General features: G+C 43.7%; 1 protein-coding gene across 3 annotated transcripts; it reads left to right on the top strand.

Annotated features, from left to right (window-relative positions):
* Window positions 1–5617: 5617 nt before the first annotated feature.
* Window positions 5618–18970, top strand: ppp6r3 (protein phosphatase 6, regulatory subunit 3). Of its 3 annotated transcripts, none has more exons than XM_048973315.1 (25): window positions 5618–5829; window positions 8972–9141; window positions 9493–9726; window positions 10117–10303; window positions 10521–10658; window positions 10992–11057; window positions 11194–11306; window positions 11571–11684; window positions 11782–11911; window positions 12345–12497; window positions 12651–12809; window positions 12900–12964; window positions 13059–13174; window positions 13267–13352; window positions 13456–13542; window positions 13843–13940; window positions 14467–14521; window positions 14673–14806; window positions 14915–15036; window positions 15163–15349; window positions 16034–16131; window positions 16229–16418; window positions 17855–17977; window positions 18106–18189; window positions 18298–18970. In XM_048973315.1, exons 3-25 carry the CDS (start codon window positions 9500–9502, stop codon window positions 18347–18349), a joined length of 2784 nt encoding a protein of 927 aa, XP_048829272.1. In that variant the 5' UTR covers window positions 5618–5829; window positions 8972–9141; window positions 9493–9499; the 3' UTR covers window positions 18350–18970. The 3 variants fall into 3 exon arrangements, with proteins under 3 accessions (XP_048829272.1, XP_048829273.1, XP_048829274.1); XM_048973316.1 differs by having other exon boundaries at window positions 13861–13940; XM_048973317.1 differs by having other exon boundaries at window positions 13894–13940.
* The last annotated feature ends 766 nt before the right edge of the window (window positions 18971–19736 follow it).

Below are 19736 nucleotides of genomic sequence, written 5' to 3' on the forward strand. Positions count from 1 at the left end.
TTTTCTTAGGCTTACTATACTTCCAGCTATACTCCCAGCTATACTCCCGGCTATACTCTCTACTGAGGAAACAGCAGCATCTGCTAATGAGGGTGAAAGATGCTTGGAAAATGCTGGAAAACACTGTGGACATAAGTCATGGTTTAGAGTATAAGGTTTTGATGTCCTGTACACTGGTTGGTGACACAATATATACAATGTCAAAAATTTTGACACCTTCGTAGAGCTTAAACTGGTGGTGTAGGGATGTATAAAGTGGATTCTGGTATCACACGTGAACAAGATTGAAATTGTGAAATATGTAGGGATGCTGCAATGTTTGTAGTTGTTGCTCAATGAAGACCTTAAAGACCTAGAACTGGAGTGGTTAAAAACACAGATTAAAAAAGGCATATGGTAAAATTTACATTACAAATACTTTTATGCATTATTATGTCATTCTGCTGTAGTGGAAGAGTCAGTAGTACTCTTTTAAAGTGTATGTAGCTTGTGCATTTACAGTCCTGGCCTTTTTCTTTTCTTTGAGTCGTTGTAGTTTGGCCTTGCGATTTTATATATATATATATATATATATATATATATATATATATATATATATATATATATATATATATATATAAAAAGCTAACAGAAAATACAACGTATAAAAACTATTTTAGTAACACGAGAAGTTTTTCATTTCGATATGGTGTAAAATGCTGCCCTCATGTGGAAAAATTGAGCATTTTTTCCCTGACTGCGTTTTGTTTCTAAGCAATCTTAAATCAACATAATTTCATGGGGAGATTACGAGAAGCAGAATCAATGTGCGTCTGATCGATAGACCCTATTTAATGGGGATTCAGCATGATTTTTCTAACGACATTTATCAATTTGCACCGTATTTTTGAAAACAGTTTCGTAGTACCCTGGCTCAATAAACTTTATTGTAGGGGACCCCCACCCCTGGGTTAGTTTTATTTAATGATGAAAATTTAATGATGGGAGGGGGGGCATTTCTGAGCCCCTCTAAAGGTCAAATTCTAGAATCGCCCCAGCTTCTGATATCTGAATATCGTCACTATCATTTCTGTACACTAACTGTATTTACATTCATTTATTTAGTCTTTTGCACACCATGATATTTTGGTTAGAAGATTTGATCGTTTTTGGCTTTTGCATCCTCTGAGTTCCACAAATCCCTGACAATATATTAATATATTCTAGATTATTCCAAAAAGTCACAAGTAATTAAGAATTTCTCATTACGAAATGCAAACATGAGTTAAAAATTAAGCAAAGTGCCCACCGCATTACAAACACAATCACGATAGAGGGATCAAAGAAAAACAGTTCAAAATAGTTCAGTTTGGACAGACATTGTGTAAACAACTTTGTTCATGTCATTCTGTCCTCCTTTTAGAGATATTAAAGCTGGAAAGCACCTGAAATAAATCTCAAATACAATATTGTCGCAATATTGACAAATCATTACAGGCTGTTTAAAATAAATTATGCAGAAGCTAGCCATGTGAATATGAATTACACAAACATGGTTCCAAGTTCCATCCTCAAAGATCTAAGCCAAACTGGAAGAAAGATGACTGTAGGCTGTGAATTAAGAGCAAGTCGGGACAGGCAGAGGGTGGAGTCTTCAGGGGTAAAAAAAAAGCCACCCAGCAAGTTTATGGAATGTTCCCCCCCCACCCATCCCCCCCAGCCAAGGGAGGGACCAGAAGCATTGTGATCATACCCATGATCTCTGGCCTCAAGCCTACTTCTCTGTTTCAGATATGCAAAGGAGGGTAGGCGTTACGAAGAAATGCCCCACCCACCCCCAACACCGTCCGCCCTACCCGCCATACGCCACACCATGCTTACTTCAGAGACTGAGGCTGTCTGCACGGATGTTCCAATATCTCCTGAGAGATGGACATTTCTGCCCTTGAGGGTGGTGCCTGGTTATAGGGCAACCACCCATTTTCATAATTTCAAAATGTCCTGGACTGGTTTTCAAGGGGCCTTGAGCCCGTCCCAGGCAGCATAGGAAACAAGGTAGAGGTACACCTTAGGTAGGATTCCAGTCCATTGCAAAACACTTACATATACACTATGGGCAATTTAGAGATGGAAAGTGGCCTGAAGGTGATGATAGACAGGGCAACTTTTTGAGCAATGTTGTCAGGCAATGGCCAGCCAGATAAGACACAGGGCAACTCACCTGGATTTGGATGATTGCGAAGAGTTGCCCACTGCCGATTTAAGTTTTTCAGATCGAAACATGTTGCTCCGTATCAATGGGAATGTGTTCTAGCAGCACTGGTCAGCAACACTGCCCGGCAACACTGCTCAAAATGTTGCCCTGTGTATTGCCACCCGTACTGCATGTCTTTGGACTCCAGGAGGAAACCCAGATGATACACAAAGCAAACAAACTGCACCCCCACACACAGAGCAGACACAGGATTCAACCCACAAGCCAACAAGTGTGAAGGAAGACCGCTACCCACCGAAGCACTCCTCATTTAAACTGCAAGTGCACGTGGGTTGAATGAATCCTAACAAGGCCCTAAAATGCCCCACTTCTGTATTTATAAAAACCTACTCATACTTAGACTGTCCACTCATTTACACAAATGCTTTTCCAATATGGGATTTTAGATAGAATTTTAGAAGAATCGGTTCACCTAAGCCACATATCTTTCGACTGTGTGAGTACCTGAAGTACACATGAACATGCAAACTCCACAGAGAGCTGAAACAGGTAATAAACCCATATACACGAGGGTGAGAGTGTGCAACAATATTTAAGATTTTTTTGAGAATAAACAACTGGATTCTGCTTCAAGGAGTTGAAGCATAATATAATATTTACATGAAGCATATAAAATGCATGAATTGACCTTTGGGTGGGGGGCAAACCAATTGCTTTGACAGATGTTTGTAGAGTTGATTTGTTTATTGGGAATAATTGCTGGGTGCATACTGGAGTGCTGCTGAGGTCCTGGTAGGGTTAAGGATGAAGAAGCAAACTGGTTGAAAAGCACACAGTATTATGGAGACCATGAGTCACGAGGGCACAAATGCACTGGGAAACCCCTTGGATTCAGACAGATGCCTTGCCTCCTTTGCCCTCATTTTGTTCTATTCCATTTATGTCACCCCCCCCCCCCCACCCACCCACAATCCCCCACCCAGGGCGTATAGAGTGATGAGACCTGGGTCACTCTTTGTTCTGAGACATTCATGCGCCGATGATGATCCACATGCCTCCACACGTTCTCTGGTAAAGCCACCGTGCCGTACAGAACGTCCACCCTAGGTCTGCATGCACATCGGTAAGGGCTTGCCTGCACGCCAGCCAGTCCGTGCTTGCTGCTACCCAGGAACAGACAAGAGGAACAGCTGAGTCACAAGAGCCAAAAGAGAAATCGGATGCCAATCACAGCCTAATTTGAATAGGAGTACCGTTTTTGGCTTGTTTTCTGTGTACATTAATAACCCATCTGATATATGGTCTGTGTAATATATGTGGGTTGGTTTCAATGCGCCGACGAAAAAAACATGCACTAAGCCCGATGATTTATGCATTTTCTGTCTTGGCTTTAAAATCTACTTTCACCAAATTAATATTTTATCGGTGTCTGAGGGCAGTACTTGCTGCCCAATGTCCCCCACCTTCCTGACCAATACGATGTATAAACTTGGCTGGTTTGTCCCCAATGAGCCCAATCAGCAAAGAAGTCACATGGCAGCCAAGCTGGAATTAAACAGTATTTACAATATGGCATGTGCGCCAACCTTGTGATGGACAGCAACACGACCCACACAGAGGCCTTAACAGTAGAGCCATGATATAGCAGTTTCTGAGCTGCCCCTAATCTACTGCCAGCTCGTGTTTGTGATTCTCTCTTTGCCTGCCTGTAGTACGATATGCATCCTATATTCACTGGCGGCGATGGGGCCAACGGCAGCTTGCCTGACCCGGATTTTTATATCAATGGAAGAAAGTCGAGACAAACCCTTTTAGTGGATGGAAATTGGCTGCTCGCTCTCAGCGTACACAAGCATACAGTGCATACATGCAGCATGAACAAAGAGTCTATTCTGAGTTCCTCTCTATCCAGAATAATTTTAGTTGAATATGCCCTATCTGCCTTTCCTTGCGTCTGCATGTGGGGTCTTTTTTCGCAAATCTTATTTGAGCACATGTTAGAAAGTCATCGTGGTTTTTCTGTTCTTTTGGAAACACACAGGCTGCATTATGAATGTATTTTATTTTATTTGTGTTTAACTCTTATCGGCACAATTCAGATTTCCCTATCAAAGTAAATACCTGGACAACAGATAAATCACACTTATTTACAAATGTAAAAGAGTATAAATAACCAGCTGTGAATCAACTTATGTAGCACAGACCGGTATGCAAATGACATGCCCCAAATATTTTGTTATAATTTGGGAACAGTAGGTGTTGTAACCCATAAACCTGAACCAGCGCTAATATTATAAGTGTGCCTACATTTTTGTTTCATTTTGGTTGCTTGAAAGACAATATGGGAATGTCACAAACATGGCGAACTGGCTAGTCTACAGATTATATATCTCTAAATACTATGAAATAGTAACACATAATACCTGGACGATCTGTGCTTAAAATTAACTGTAAAGGTAACATCTTTGCGACCCTAATCATTATAAGTGGCTATAAGATGGATGTATGTATGTATAGTGGGACAGTGTATGAAGTAACTACCAGGGTCCATTTTTCTTCAAAAGGTCACTGCAGATTATAGGAAATATTGTCTGATCCATAAGCATAATGTTTTATGAACCATAAATAAAATACTCATTAAACCCAAGAAAGTAGTTCAAGTGACTTTCATTCTGTGTTATTCGAAAGAGGTATTGCATGGAGGAGCGAATGGGCGCCCGGGCGTTTCTCGTCATTGGAAACTCTAGTTACAGTACGGAGCTCGCTGGTTACGTTCCGAGGCGCTGCCGGCTGCTTAAACCGTGTCAATCGACGTGACGTCTCATTGTTGCTAGGGCGTCGAAAACAACCGGGGAAAACAGTCAAAGCCAATCGGAAATCGGCCTGACCGGGGCTTTCAAGGCAAGCTCGGCGGCTGCAATATCTTACTATTTCCAAGCCTTATGCTATAAGTATGGGTTTAACCTTAAGGGGATTTCGAAAAGTGCTACGTGTGATGCCACAATATGCAGTTTATAAGCTTTTGCTGAGCCGTAAAATATTGCAATTTCACTTTCCGCGCTTTAGCCAGGTGGCGTATTGGTTGATAGACATCACTTTAATCCAATCAAATGACACACCACCAAGTCGAATGTGAAACTAACGCCATATTGGCTCACGAGACCGGCTCTGTTCTGCACCGATACACAATTCAATTTTTAATCCAAAATGGCGGTACAGAAGCTCCAGTTTCGGCACGAGGGCTTTTTCATTAATCCTATGTCCAGTAACCTCCAATGCAACGCACTGCAATAGGATTTTTACAAAATAATTGACAACCCAATTGTCAAATCATAGATCTAAAAATGCATGCGCTTAGTGTGATTGGCGTGCGCTGTACCCAATGACTATAACGTATTACGTTTGACTGGCAGATGTGGCGGCTATGTGGGGGAAGGGGTTGTTGAAGTTGATAGAGCCGCCATCTTGAAAGTCCTCTCTAATGGTCTCTTGTTTCCCGCCTGCTACAATCTGCTGTAAACAGTTTATTTTTCTTCTCAGTGCCACGTTTACATCGTATTTTATGTTCACAACACCCGAGGCAAGAGGGTTCTCCATCTACATGTGGGGGATTTGTGATTTCCCGCAGTTTATCGGTACGTACTGTCTTGTCCATGCAGTTCTTGTTATTGGCCACAGGAGTAGCTGCTTGCTAACTCCGATCTGTTTTGCAGAGTCAGAGTGGTTGGTATTACCACGGAATTCCGTTTTCATTGTTTCCGCCACATCTGAGAATTAATAAATAAGCGTCTTGTGTAATTGCATATTATTTTCAGTTAGCGGCCTTGTATCGGTACGTTATTTTGAGTTAACTAGCTGGACCCCATTCACAACAAGCCGGGTTTACGGTAGACGTAGCAGGCGAAGTTGGTTTTCATTTTATTAAAATTGTATCCTCTGAAATATAGCTCTCTTTAGGAGAAGCTTTGGTTGAACTATTTGCGTTTAACATTTGCCAGCCGGTTCGTGTAACGATCCAGGTTTGGTGGAAATATTCCGTCTATCGCCTTCTCAGCCTTAATAAAACAGCGACGTCCAACTTCGGCTTCCTTTCCCTGCGTATCTGTCCGCCTGTCGGTCTGTCATCGATCTGCAACTTGTGCTTTTTGATAGCTGCTTTTACCTAAAATAGACGCCACTTCCATTAGGTGTTTTAGCTGACTATCTGCTTTTATTTGTACCAGAGATGTAAAAAACGGTCCCACTAGCAGCACAAGGCCCGCCGCCGGCGAGCTGCGCTCCGCTACATTGGCTTCACACCAATATGCGGTACACTAAAGCAACATCTATTACTACCTTCGTCCCTCCACGCTCAGGTGAACAGTATATGGTTTTTACCTGTTCTATTGTTCCTGGAAATAACCTGCTGCTTGTTGCGACTGCCAAGTGATTACAGCCGCATGCTTAGAGCAATACGTGTTAATGCAGGGGTGCCTGGTGTAGCCCGCAGAACTGAATGTCGTTTCATGCACATTTTACTCTTCTGCAGGTGCAAAACACGCGTCCCTATTCACATGCACGCCGCCCTGCTTCCTTATCTAACACAAATGTGATAAACGTAGCCATCGGCTTGAAGGAGGCGACCACCTTAATCGCTGCATTTTATTCGCTGGTTCGTAATGTGACCATCGCTGGATCGTGCACAGCCAACTAACTGTTATGCTTATTTTTTTTCTTCTTTTTAATTCTTCTAATTGGTAGTTCTGTGGGATGACTGACAAAACCGTCCCTCAGAATCAGATTTTGTTTAAAGTGTAGCAAGCTGTTGCACCACCGGCGAGCTGGTTAAAAAAATTATCCGGCGAAGACATCAGATTCTTTGGCGTGCAGTTAAGGTGCATTCCAGCTGGTAGCTTTAAAATTAAGCTTTATTTTTCAGTTCCACAGTAAAACGTGCTGCCGTATTTTATGAGTGGGATTTGTACGTTAATGGAAGAATAAGATTTACAGTAAGGTCGGGGATGGGGCGGGGAAGCTCTGTTTCTGTAGTATGTGGCTATTTCTAGCCAAACGCTGAGTAGGTGGACATGCAGTGTTGTAACTGGAGAGGAAGATGCCCACGCTCTCATGCCTTTGATGTCTGCAGTTTTGCTTAAAAAAACAGTTGCTGAGTCAATGATAACTTTGTGTTTGTTACCAGCGTCTTTGATCTGCCATGTGCCTGTTATGTTTGGTTACAACGTTAATAGCCAGCAGCTGTGACATTGACATGACGTAGAGCACATGAACATGCTCTGGGCTTGGTGTGTCATTCAGGGCTGGATCCGTAATGGTTTACATGGGAAGCTGCCTTTGTTCCCTTAAGCGTACACCGCTGGAAGCATTATCCTCTGGCTGCTTTGCCCGCATATAAATGTGCACAGAAATTAACCAGCATGGCCGAGTCGGACGGTCGCTAATGACCAGCTGAGGCTCGGAGCTGCTCCTAGTCTGATGATGAAGGTTTGGAGGGAGACCAGCCACACGGCCCCCTTCGTGAAATCTATCAATAAGCTTTCCTTTCTATCTGCCATTCATGAGAAAGCAGGGTGAAGAGTTAGCCTGGTAGATATAACATGGCTCTTCTTTGACCTTTTACCCTGATGCTGTGTGCCAGTGCATACAGAAAAAGGAGGAAGTGTGCACTACTGTGTCACTGGTGTGCACTACTGTGTCACTGGTGTGCACTACTGTGTCACTGGTGTGCACTACTGTGTCACTGGTGTGCACTACGGGCATGAAATTGTCAGGCCTTTATCACACTGGCAGTGTAGACCTTCAAAATTCAGATATTTGGTGAGGGTGTATGTGTAGTTTAAATATGCATGTACAGTCTAAATACACATTAATGTTTTTTTTATTAAATTTTTTATTTAAAATCTTATGGGTTTTATTTAAAAATTTTAGTGTTTGCTGCAGTACAAGTGATTTTAGTATGTGTTTTTAAATTAGCTGACGACTGCTGTTAGGCAGATAGTCTGAGGCCAACAAGCAATCGTGGTATGATTGGAAAAAATTAAGAATTGCACTTCAAACCTGTCGGATGGCACTTCATCTTCCACAGAAATTAGTAAATATCTGTAGGGTGGGACCATCTCATGACTTGGGCATCTGTCAGTTAGCTGATTGGTTTCTGAAATATCAAAATTTCTTCAAACATGGTTGCCTTTAATAAATGGAAAAGCCAGGTAACAGGTCCTCTGTTTTCATTATTGTTTTTAATTTTAAAATATATTTATGTATGTATGTGTTTTTGTTTGAGCGTTGAATTTAGCAGAAAATGTGTACTATCATTTCCATCGGAAAATAACTGAAAATCTGCTGTCTTGTTGGTTGCTATGAGGTACATTTTGCATTGCAACCAAAGAGAATCTGTGGGGATTATTGGGATATATCGCCTGTTTTTAGGCAGCTTTGTGTGTAATGACAGTCCCTGGGTACGAAAGAATTATGTTGCCTAAGTCTGTCTTTAAGGCAGATTTGTGGTTGTCGGGCTAATAATTCAGTACGTCATGATAATGATACAATTCTAATAAAAGTACCTACATACGATGCTGTACTGAACCTCAAGCTCTCGAACCATTGTATTTAACCTGATTTTTTTTTTTATATCGGCTTGATGGCAGTCCATTCGTAACTACAACTTGCCTGTAAGCTGCACATTGTTAACCTGGGGACTGTCTATGTGTAATGCATATAAAGATGTTCAAGAGCTGAATGAGTGATTGAAATGTGCCTCCTTTGTGCTTTGCTTTGCAGGTGTGCATTGATTGGTTCGTGGGAGCTGTGGTGTTTTCCTGCATGTATCCCTCACCAAAGGGTTTCTCCTGTCTTGGCTGTCAGTAAAGCCTGTAATGGGCAAGAACCCTCAAAGAGCACAGGCATTTTATTTTTGATTAGATTTGTCTTCAGGTTACTGCCTCAACCAGGTATGCCTTTTTAATAACACGTTTTGGGGAATCCATGCTGTCTGCGGGCTTTTTACTGCTTTGTGTTGCTCGCCTTCTGTGGGGCTGTATTTAGTCGTAGTTGTCTGAAGCCTTCAGCAATGCTAGGGAGCATTCTTACTGCTGCATTTAAGCTAGTTATTGGAGCATTACTGGGTCTCAAAACCAGAGAAGCCTGATATACGTTTGTAACAAGGGCCTCACTGCTTTAGCAGTTTGGTATGAGTATGGCTGACTGCTACGGATGTGATTGGTCATAAAAATTCCATGTGTTTTTTTTTTTTTTAAATACTCCTGAGCGTAACCCAGCTTGTTTGCACTCGCTGGTTGCAGCAGCACTATGTTCTGGAAGTTTGACCTGCACACAACGTCCCACATCGACACCCTGCTGGAGAAGGAGGATGTGACCTTGACAGAGGTTATGGATGAAGAGGACGTCCTGCAGGAGTGCAAGGCCCAGAACCGCAAGCTGGTGGAGTTCCTGGTGCGGCCACAGTGCATGGAGGACTTGGTCACCTTCATAACCCGGGAGCCTGGCAACGACATGGACGAGAAGCTCAAGTACAAGTGAGTGGGTCTCTGCAGCCTGATGCTCCCGTTCCACTTCGGTTGTATGGATTCTAAAACAATGGCAATTTGAGAACGAAGGTTCAAGCTAATCAGCTAGAAATGTATGCATTGTTCTTTAATTGATGTGGTCACTTTAAGAGGAAGGCTGTTTGCATTGTTTTAGGGCATACTGCTGACATTTGTTGTACAGTACAAAATTAGAGCTCGTGAATGCCGCATTTTTCATGTGATACAGGCACAATTAGTTCTAATTTTGCTCTGTGTCTCTGACTGTTGGCCTGCATATAAAAGAACTAGAAGTATCTAGCTTTGTTGACTATCAACTTTGTTTTTATCCTAACTGCTGATATTATGTGTTTGGCTTAATCCTTATTTTTCATTTTTTAGGTACCCCAACATATCTTGTGAACTGCTCACCTCTGATGTGGGCCAAGTGAATGACAGACTGGGAGATGATGAAAGTTTGCTGATGAAGCTCTACGGCTTCCTCCAGAATGAGCCACCTCTTAATCCCTTACTAGCCAGTTTCTTCAGCAAGGTGCTGAGTATTCTTATCAGCAGGAAGCCTGACCAGGTAAGTCCCCAAAACCAGTGCAGGAAGGGACTGTCTGTATTGCACAATTGACCTTTGGACATGATCCATGTGTTGGGGAATTTTATAAAACTTCCTCCCCCCCCCCCCCCACCCGCCGAATGTGCGTACAAGTGTTTTTTGTCTTAAGGCTTATACACAAACGCAAAAATGCAGACAGGCAAGTCTGTAGCTTCCTGTTCTGGGTTCTGTCCTGTAGATTGTGGAGTTTCTACGCAAGAGGGAAGACTTTGTGGATCTAATGATTAAGCACATAGGGACCTCTGCTATCATGGACCTGCTGCTCAGGATGCTGACCTGCATTGAGCCACAACAGCTCCGTCAGGACGTTTTAAATGTGAGCGCTTTTCATTCACTGCCTCTCCTTCCCTTATTCTAAACTGTATAAAAGCGAGAGCTGTGTAGAAATGAATTCATGCAGCTTTTTGGACAGCCAGCAAGTAGCACAAAAGTAATGCCGCATGCATTTGTGAAAAGATGCCATTTTGCTTTTTCTTGAACTTGCTTTTCTTGTGATTTTGTGGAAGCTTTTGGCTCTTTGTCAGAGAGATGGCATCAGCCACCTGCAGGCAGCTGGGGGCTGAATTCATCCAGCTAATAAAGTTGGTCATTTTGTAGGACAGGCCACTAGTGTTGTGACCTTAATGGCCTGTTGTTGAATTGTCCACAGTGGCTGAATGAGGAGAAGGTCATCCAGAGGCTTGTAGATGTGGTACAGCCATCTCAGGATGAAGACGTAAGTGAGGCTTGCTGAATGTGGGATGCTACCTACTGTCAGGGAGGGTTTCATTGTGAAGCATGAATTGTACAGAGTCAAAGTGTATTAGCTGTCTGTTGTCTGATGCCTGTCTCCTGTTGCTTGTCCCTGCCAGAGGCACTCAAATGCATCGCAGTCACTGTGTGAAATCATCCGGCTCAGCCGAGACCAGATGTTCCAAGTCCAGGGGGGTTCTGAGACTGACCCCTTGCTGGCCACACTGGAGAAGTAATAATGTGTTTTTTTTTATATATATAATTTTTTTTCCTTTTGTGTTTTGGTTTCATCTGTGTTCAATTGACGAAAACCAAAACCATTAAAGCCATCAGTGATGCCATCAGTTACTTTTTATTCTGAAAGCTTTGAGTTTCATTTGTAGCTTTTATGAAAAAGAACCGTGGAATTTTCTCTCCATAAGTAATGACATAATGTGTGACGGCCCCGTTTTTTAACCCTACATTTTAATATCAAATAAACATTGTCCCATTGCAGACAGGAGACGGTGGAACAGTTGCTGTCTAACATTTTTGACAAAGAGAAGAATGACTCTGCAATCGTCAGCGTCATCCAGATTCTGCTCACCCTATTTGAAACCCGGAGACCCGCGTACGTATATGGAGTCACTCCAGTGTGCCAGTGTAAAGTTTACCTTCCATCCTATTACACTGGCAGGGATTTTGAAATGCTGCTCCCCCCCATGCAGTTTTGAAGGCCATCTAGAGAGCTGCCCCCCTGGAATGAATCACCCGTCGTTCTCCATCAATCTAAGTGTCCTAGAGGCTGTCAAGCCCAGGCTTAAAGACTTCCATCAGCTGCTGCTGGAGCCCCCAAAAGTATGTGTTTTCGTCAGTTATGCTGCCTTTATATTAACCGGTTGCGGTTGCATTATCTTGCTGGAACGTTAAGATGATAATGAATAGGAAACTGCCAGTTGTGAAGTAGTCATTTGGTCGGCTTGTTATTTTGTCCCTCCCAGTCTGAAGCAATTTAAATGAGTAAAGTGTAGATCCTCTGTGTGTCAGTCCTCTTGACCACCCATCTGGAGGGCAGTTAAATGGAGTGATTAAATTGCCCTCTTTTGTGGAAAGTCCCACTGGGTCACCGCTTTCATCTGCTGTTTTCTATAGCCAGACTTTGGGCCACCGTTGTTTTAAATTTAGATGTCTGCTTTTTATGGCCCAGGCAAAGAGAGTTTCCTGAAAAGATTGCTCCGTCGCCTTCCGCTGTAACATTGCTGAAGGTCGATCTGTGTTTGCTGCCTTGCAGAAGAATGTAATGAAGACCACATGGGGGGTGTTAGACCCCCCCGTGGGCAACACGCGTCTGAATGTGGTGCGGCTGGTGGCGAGCCTCCTCCAGACCAACACCCATATCATCAACATGGAGCTCATCGATCTCAACACGGTCGGAGTCATTCTCGTAAGCATCCATCTCGCCAGACGTCCTGCAGATGCACTGTGGAAGGTTCAGCTGCCAGTTTTGGCTGTTGATGATGCGCATTTTTAAATCTGCTTTATGGAAAGTCTTGATCTCCTGTATGTGCTCACTATAAAATATCTTGTTTATTTTCAGGATATGTACTTTAAATATATATGGAATAATTTCCTCCATATACAAGTAGAAATCTGCACTGCGATGATCTTAGCTATGCCCCCAGCCCTAAACAGCCACCCCCAAATCAACCAAGACGGAGACCAAGAGCCCATTAGGGAGAACCACCTAGTCAAGCATGTGAGTCCAGATCCATCTGACCGGCACGAGCATGTTCTGGTACTTGGTTCTTATGGTTAAACATCCCCCCTTTTTCTCTTGCATCTTCAGCTGTTCCAGAAGTGCCAGCTGATACAGAGAATACTCGATGCATGGGCCTCCAATGAGAAGGAACAGTAAGAGCTGCTGCATTCGTAATTTCCCTCATTGTGTGGCTGCGCTGCTGTTCTCCTGTGTCAGGGACTGAGCGACTCAACCACTGTCTTGCAGAGCTGAGGGTGGCCAGCGAAGAGGGTACATGGGCCACCTGACCAGGATAGCCAATTCCATCGTGCACAACAGTGATAAGGGGCCCAACAGCACACTGATACAGCAGCTCATATCAGGTTTGCTGGCGTGTGACAGCAGTCTGTCTGTGCTTGGGACAGTTTGCGTGTCCCCCGGCCTGGCTGTGTGCTCATGTCTTCCTCCGTTCCAGAGCTCCAGGAAGACGTTCGGGAAAGATGGGAAACGTTCACATCGGGTCCTCTAGCAGATACAAACAAGAAGAACACTGTAGACTTAGTATGTGGCTCCGTCTTCTGATTAACACTTATTATCTCAAGTAATATGGCGAGTTGGGGGGGGATTTGAGGTCCTTGTAACCATTCTGCCTCTCTCCATGCAGGTCAGCACCCACCACATTCCGTCATCTAGTGACGATGAGGTTGATTTTAAGGACAACGGGTTTCATCAGGATTCCACCCTGCAGCAAGTAAGTCTGTAACTGGAGGAGCTGGTGAAATAAGGTTATCTGTATCTTCTATTCTGGTTTTGATCGCTGCTTGTGTGTCTTAAAAATATTGGTAATGGGATGATGCCATGCTTTTGGATGATGTGTGCTAATTATTTTAATTGTAGGAAAGCATTTTAACGGTAGACGTTCAAGTAGACCTGTGTTCGTGCGTTTCTCGGACTGTTTCACCTGTATTTTTAAAACTGTTGAAATGAAACAACTTCAAGGTCTCTTTGTAGTTCCAAGACTATATCATTATCATTGGTCCTGGGCACCCAGGCCTTTTCTGATTATCAGATGCAACAAATGACGTCCAATTTTATTGAGCAGTTCGGCTTCAATGACGAGGAGTTTGCCGATCAAGACGATGTCGTGGAGTGAGTACTCTGAATGCATGCCGTTTTTCTCATACCCGTATGTTCTCAGGGTGCCACTTAATGTTACATCACCTAAGTCATGTGGGGTTACTTTTGGGAAAGGCTTTGTCCAAGTGGTTTGTCTTCTGCAGCTCTGTCAGATTAATGTGGGAAATCTCTTAGAAGGCTTAATTTGTAGACATTTATTCCCTCTTGTAATCATTGTGACAATTTTTAAGGCAAAGTGATCATGGAAATTTGCTTAAATCTGGCGTGAACTTCTTATTGGGTTTCAATGAGTAGCAGGTATAACCGGTGTTATTTCAAAGGCCTTCTGGGTATCGTAGTCTCTGTTGGGATGCTTTCTATTTTCAAAGATGATTGACTGGACTGGTGGGGACTGTGTGAACTTTGAATCTTGTTTAATTTTGGTGGCTGGGTGATTGTCCTGCTCCTACCAATCAGACAGCAGAGATTTGGGACACGTTCTCTTCTTGAAATGCTGTGTTACTAACTGTACTGAAATCCTTTTTCTTAATGTTTGCAGTATTCCCTTTGATAGAATATCAGACATCAATTTTTCCTTGAATACAAATGAAAGTGTAAGTATTGTTCGTTAGCTTTTTAACTCGCTAATGAAAGTAATAACTGAGCTGTGTTTTTAACAGCTATGATTTACATCAGCATATAATGGCTTGCAGAGGCAGCTTAGCAACCCTATGTTCTGACATCAGAGTGGACTTTCTCCCATAGGCAAATATAGCTCTATTTGAAGCTTGCTGTAAGGAGAAGATCCAGCAGTTTGAAGACACTGGTTCTGACGAGGAGGACATCTGGGATGAGAAAGATGTGACCTTTGCCACTGAGGCTCAGCGCCGCCGTCCTCGGTATGATCAGTTGGCTGCCGGACTAGCGGGCAAATAAGCCTCAAATAAGCCATACTGTACCTTTGTTCTGTTTCTCGACTGGGGAAGAATCTCTCTTTTGTCTCTCAGAAGTTCCGGCAGCACCGACAGCGAGGAGAGCACAGATTCGGAAGAGGAGGATGCCAAGCAGGACCCCTTTGAAGCCAGCAACAGCAATCCTGATGACCGAATGGAAATCGATTCCGGTGAAGGTAAGCAGCGCAGTGTAGTGTTCTTCCCTGAACGCTACTATCGCCGTACGTCACCCCCATAAGTCCATGAAAAAGAAACCGATAGAGTTTGCACATTCGAAAGCACGAGCTGGGTTGTCTTGGTAGCCCCCACCTGGACGGCTAACTTTGATGACATCCCCATGGAGACGGCTAGTTCCTCAGCAACTGGGGCTTCTGGTACAGGGGCCACGGCAACAGGTGCCATGTCCGAGCCCGATGGGTGGAGCTCTGCCACGTCTTCAGGGAAGGAGACCGGCTGGGCAGACTTCTCCAACTGTCCCGCTGCTATGAGGTCAGTGGTTGGCCAGGTTGATTTATGAGGGGAAAACGGAGATATGCAACATGTGTACAATAGTATGTTTGCCAGTTACCTTTTAAGCAAGAAATAAAAAATGCTGGGTGAAAGTCTGTTAATTATTTCCCATTCAATGCACAAGTCTTACTACTGGAATAGTATTACTATTTGGATGATTGACGGTAGAGTAAAAATGAAGGCAGTTGGAACCTACACATGGAAGATGAATGTAGCATAACACAGCCACAAAACAGCTTTGACTGTGTCTGGCAGCCCCGAAAAGAGTGGGACATTCATTTTTCCGTTATGGTCGCTGAATTAACACCTTCATCCAAAGTGCAGAGATTTACATTAAGTGTTTTCAGAGCGGGTACGGCGTGAGATTATAGGTTTGAGTCCAAGGTTGTAACCATAGCAGTGGGCAGTGCTGGTAGCCTTATGCGTTATCATTGGCAAAATTGTAAGATGTATACACACTGAGTTTAGAATGCAAGTTACTGTCACAGTGGCATGTAGCGCGGTAAATGTCTTCGTAGATTGAGTGTCAATGTCGTCAATGTCTGCGTTGCAAGCTTTATAAACACTGAAGCTTTTCTGGTAAAGGGATGTGAGATGTCTCTGTTGGACCAGCCAAGAACCTCTGTCTAATTCATTCACACTGGATTTTTGGTTTTGCTGCAGCCCCAAACATCCGTTGCGGAGCAACTCCCCTGTAGCCATGGAAACCAGCACAGACACTGTCGACCCCCTTGGTGTCAATGCACCTGTGCCCCCTGCAGGTGAACGGCCTGGAAGTCACCTTTTTTCCCCCACCCTCCCTGAATGAGTCACTTGCTATAGTGCCAGTACTGATGTGGGGCTCCACTGTTCCTCCAGGGATGGGAGGATGGCCTAGTGATGACGCCTCCTCTGAAGCCGAGCCCTGTGGGGCCAGAATGGCGGAGGGGCCCGATTCGGAGGAGGAGCCTGTCGCCGATCGCATCACGGAGACGGTCACCAATGGCTCCATGAAAGAGACCGTCAGCCTTACTGTTGATGCCAAAACCGAGACTGCTGTTTTCAAAAGGTACGCCAACCAGGATCTGCCTGTAATGCCCCCCCCCCCCCCCCCCCCCCCCATCAGCCGTGTCTTTGACAGCATGTGAACAAGAGCTGTTCTGATTTACCCGAACAGTGGTCCGTTTTCAGCACCCTTCCTGGCCTTTTAATACACAGCTAAAGCAAGTTCTTACTTGGAACATGCTGCTGTTGTCCAGTGGGTCTCTCTTCTGCAGCAGTTGGTAGTGCCAGATGCCAGATTCTTCGCCAGTTTCCAGTGAATGTTTATGCATGTGTGCTTAGTGTGACCTTATCTGCCTATTTTTGCTGCAGAGTTTATAAAATCTTAAAACTATCCCACATTTCTTTACTTTTGAGAAACTCTCTCCACCCTATAACTGCAACATTTTACAACATGAGCTTCCTCTTTCCCCTGCCGTGCGTGTGGCTTCAGAGTGTTGAAATCTTACCGGTATGTACAGCTCATCAAGGTTTCACTTTTGCTGTGTCTTTGTGAACCTCCTTTTTTTAATTTATTATTTGTGTTTTTCTAAATATTACCATCTCCATCTGCATGTTTACCTCTGAGTACAAATGGGCTTGAGGGCATTAGGTGTCGTGGCTTGTCAGAGTAGCCGCTGTGTGCTCGGGTTTCCTCGATGTCCCCTTTGGTGCTGTTCTGTCACAATGACGTGTTTCCATGGAAGTGGTGCTTGTGCACAGTGGTGCAGAGCTGCTGTAGCAGGGAGCTGAAGTCCGAGCTTCTTAATGAACACTATCAGGCAGCAGGGAAAGAGTTAAACCCATGTTTGGCAGTGCTGACCTGCTCCTGTATGTCAGATCCGGCCTTCAGAAAGCCTCTATGTGGTGCTGGATGATGGGTGGGGGGGAGAGCAGCTGTGTACAGCCCACTCTTTAGCAGGTGTTTGTCTTTTTAAAAAAAAAATTCGTTCTGCTCTCATTCTGGTTACTTTGAACCAGTTTTTCTTGCCACAAGTAATGACTATGGGGAACTTCTGGTTAGTTCTGAGGTACTGTGGTTTTCTCTTAAATGAACTGGTTTACATTCTTGGGTTCACTCCAAGCATCCTGAGATCTGAATGAGATGAATCTGTATTTTTTTCTTTATTCTGGTAGCTTGCTGTAAAGTGCAAGCACGTACATTCAGGCCAGCGTTTAGAGGCAGGCAGCCGTAAATCCAAAATGGCGGCCCTGCTTGTCAACTGCCAGGCCTTTTGATCCCTTCGTCCAGCCTACTGAAAAGTTCTTCTGAACACCTTGTTTAGTATGGTTCTTGTGAGATCTCGCCGGCCCCCATCCCCGTTGTCCCATTGCATTAATGTGGCCCTCTTCATTCGGCATGTCATTATTTTGTGTTGAAGCAGTCCAAATATTCGTATTTGAGCACAGCTCTCCCTGCGAAAAAGGTAAGACTTTCTAAAACGGCCACCCTTCTCTCTGTAGTGAGGAAGAGAAGCTGTCTACCTCTGAAGACATGTCTGCAAAGTTCTCCATGGCGGAAGGTGCTGATCCAGAGAGAAGCCTCCTTCCGTCAGGTCAGCCTGCCAGCAGCCAACAGAAACAGAGGTGGGACTTTGTTGCGAACGGTAGAAAAAAAAAGTCATGTTTAGTGGCCAAAGCCTGTTATGAAATCACCCGTGTGGTTTTGGGGTTGGATCCCAAACACTTTAAAGTTTTGCCCTTTGTCCTGGCAGTGTGAAGCACTTAGAGAAAGCGAAATCTCCGACCGAAGCTTTGAATGGTCCTCTGGAGCAAGTGGCGGCCATGGATGAGGCCAAGTAAGTCCGAGACTGGTGATGGGCAGGGGGCTTTGAGGGACTCCGTGCAGTCGCCGTTGGGGAAGGATGTTGCATTTTTACGCCCCCCCCCCCTCCTTGATCCTCCAGAACCGAACAGCGCATGCCCACACCAGAGGCTATGGTGAATGGGCCGGCGTGACGCACAGCACCAGGTGGCCCGCTTCTGTCGCGCACAGCTCTCCTCCCGGGGGCCCTAGTAGGGGGCAGTGCAAGCTCAGATCCAGAGCCATCACTGCCCTAACCTCACCAGATCAGGACCAGCAATATTCGTAATAGGTTTTACAGACAGTTGTACAGAAAGTTCGAACTGTATGAAGAGAAACCAACAAACATACTAATGGATACCGAACTTTTTTTCCATTTGTTTATATACTATTGTTCTTATGCGATGTCTGATATCTTGCCACTCAAAGTTAATAGTAATGTTGCTATCGTTAAAATGATTGTATGAATAAAGTATTTTATAAAGAAAATGTATACAGAAGCCGAAAATATATAACTGAAATAAACCAATTGGAACACATAGTGTGACCCAAAAAAGCTGTTTTTGATACGGTTTCCTCCTGCACAAAATCATAATTTCTTCAAAGTGAAAGCAACAGCTAAAATGAAATGTTAACCTACAGTTTAAGTTGGTCTTTTCTTATTCAGCTGATTATTTGGGGGAACTTAATTTTAAATATTCTACAATAGGGTTTTTGCTACAGGCATTATTTGTAAATGTTTCTTGTATCATCAAAACATGAGCAAAGTTTGAAAACCTTTTGCTATAGTTTTTATCTTAATTTATTATTGAAGTAGTGTTGTGTTACTAGAAGAGTCATAAGCTTGCTCTCCTGCTTGACAAATTTAAAAATTGCGATCCCCAAGACGGCTAGAGAGAATGGTTTCCAGTTGCATGTAACTAATGTCAACACTTGCTGAAGGTTTGTGAGTCCTTTTTGAGCGATTGTTCCCAGTCACTGACGTCAACCCTTCTACCTGCAACAAATATAAATATATATATGTACAGTATTATATTTATCAAAAAACATAGGAATCCGTGTAAATGACAAGGATGCAGTGATTTCTGATATTGCTACAATCGTGCTTTTTTTTTTTTTGACAAGAAAACAATCAGTGCCAGCAGTGTGAATGAATACAGTTTTATTTTTAAATTATTTTTTTCTACCCCCTTTTTTAAATTTCTTTTCGACCTCGGCCTCTGGCAGGCAATCATATGTAACTTGTTAATTTCTTGGGTTTGAACAAATATAATGACACATTCAACACTGCTGGAAGAAATCATGCTTGGTGTCTGTGTGTGGTTATTCTTCCTGATGTTTAGATCCACCTGGTGGTGGATGTCTAACCACACGGTGCACTGTAGAGGGTGGACATCTTGGGGGAAATAAGAGAATTTTCATCTTTAGTGAATAAGTGATCAAGAAGAACTCATTTCGTCCTTGATAAACGCTGCCAGTTAAACAGTCCAGTTCCAAACGTCAGTTTGTGTTTAGAAATAACATGTTGCAGCTGTTGCTTCA

Source organism: Brienomyrus brachyistius, chromosome 13 (genome assembly GCF_023856365.1).
Source record: "Brienomyrus brachyistius isolate T26 chromosome 13, BBRACH_0.4, whole genome shotgun sequence".
NCBI lineage: Eukaryota > Metazoa > Chordata > Actinopteri > Osteoglossiformes > Mormyridae > Brienomyrus > Brienomyrus brachyistius.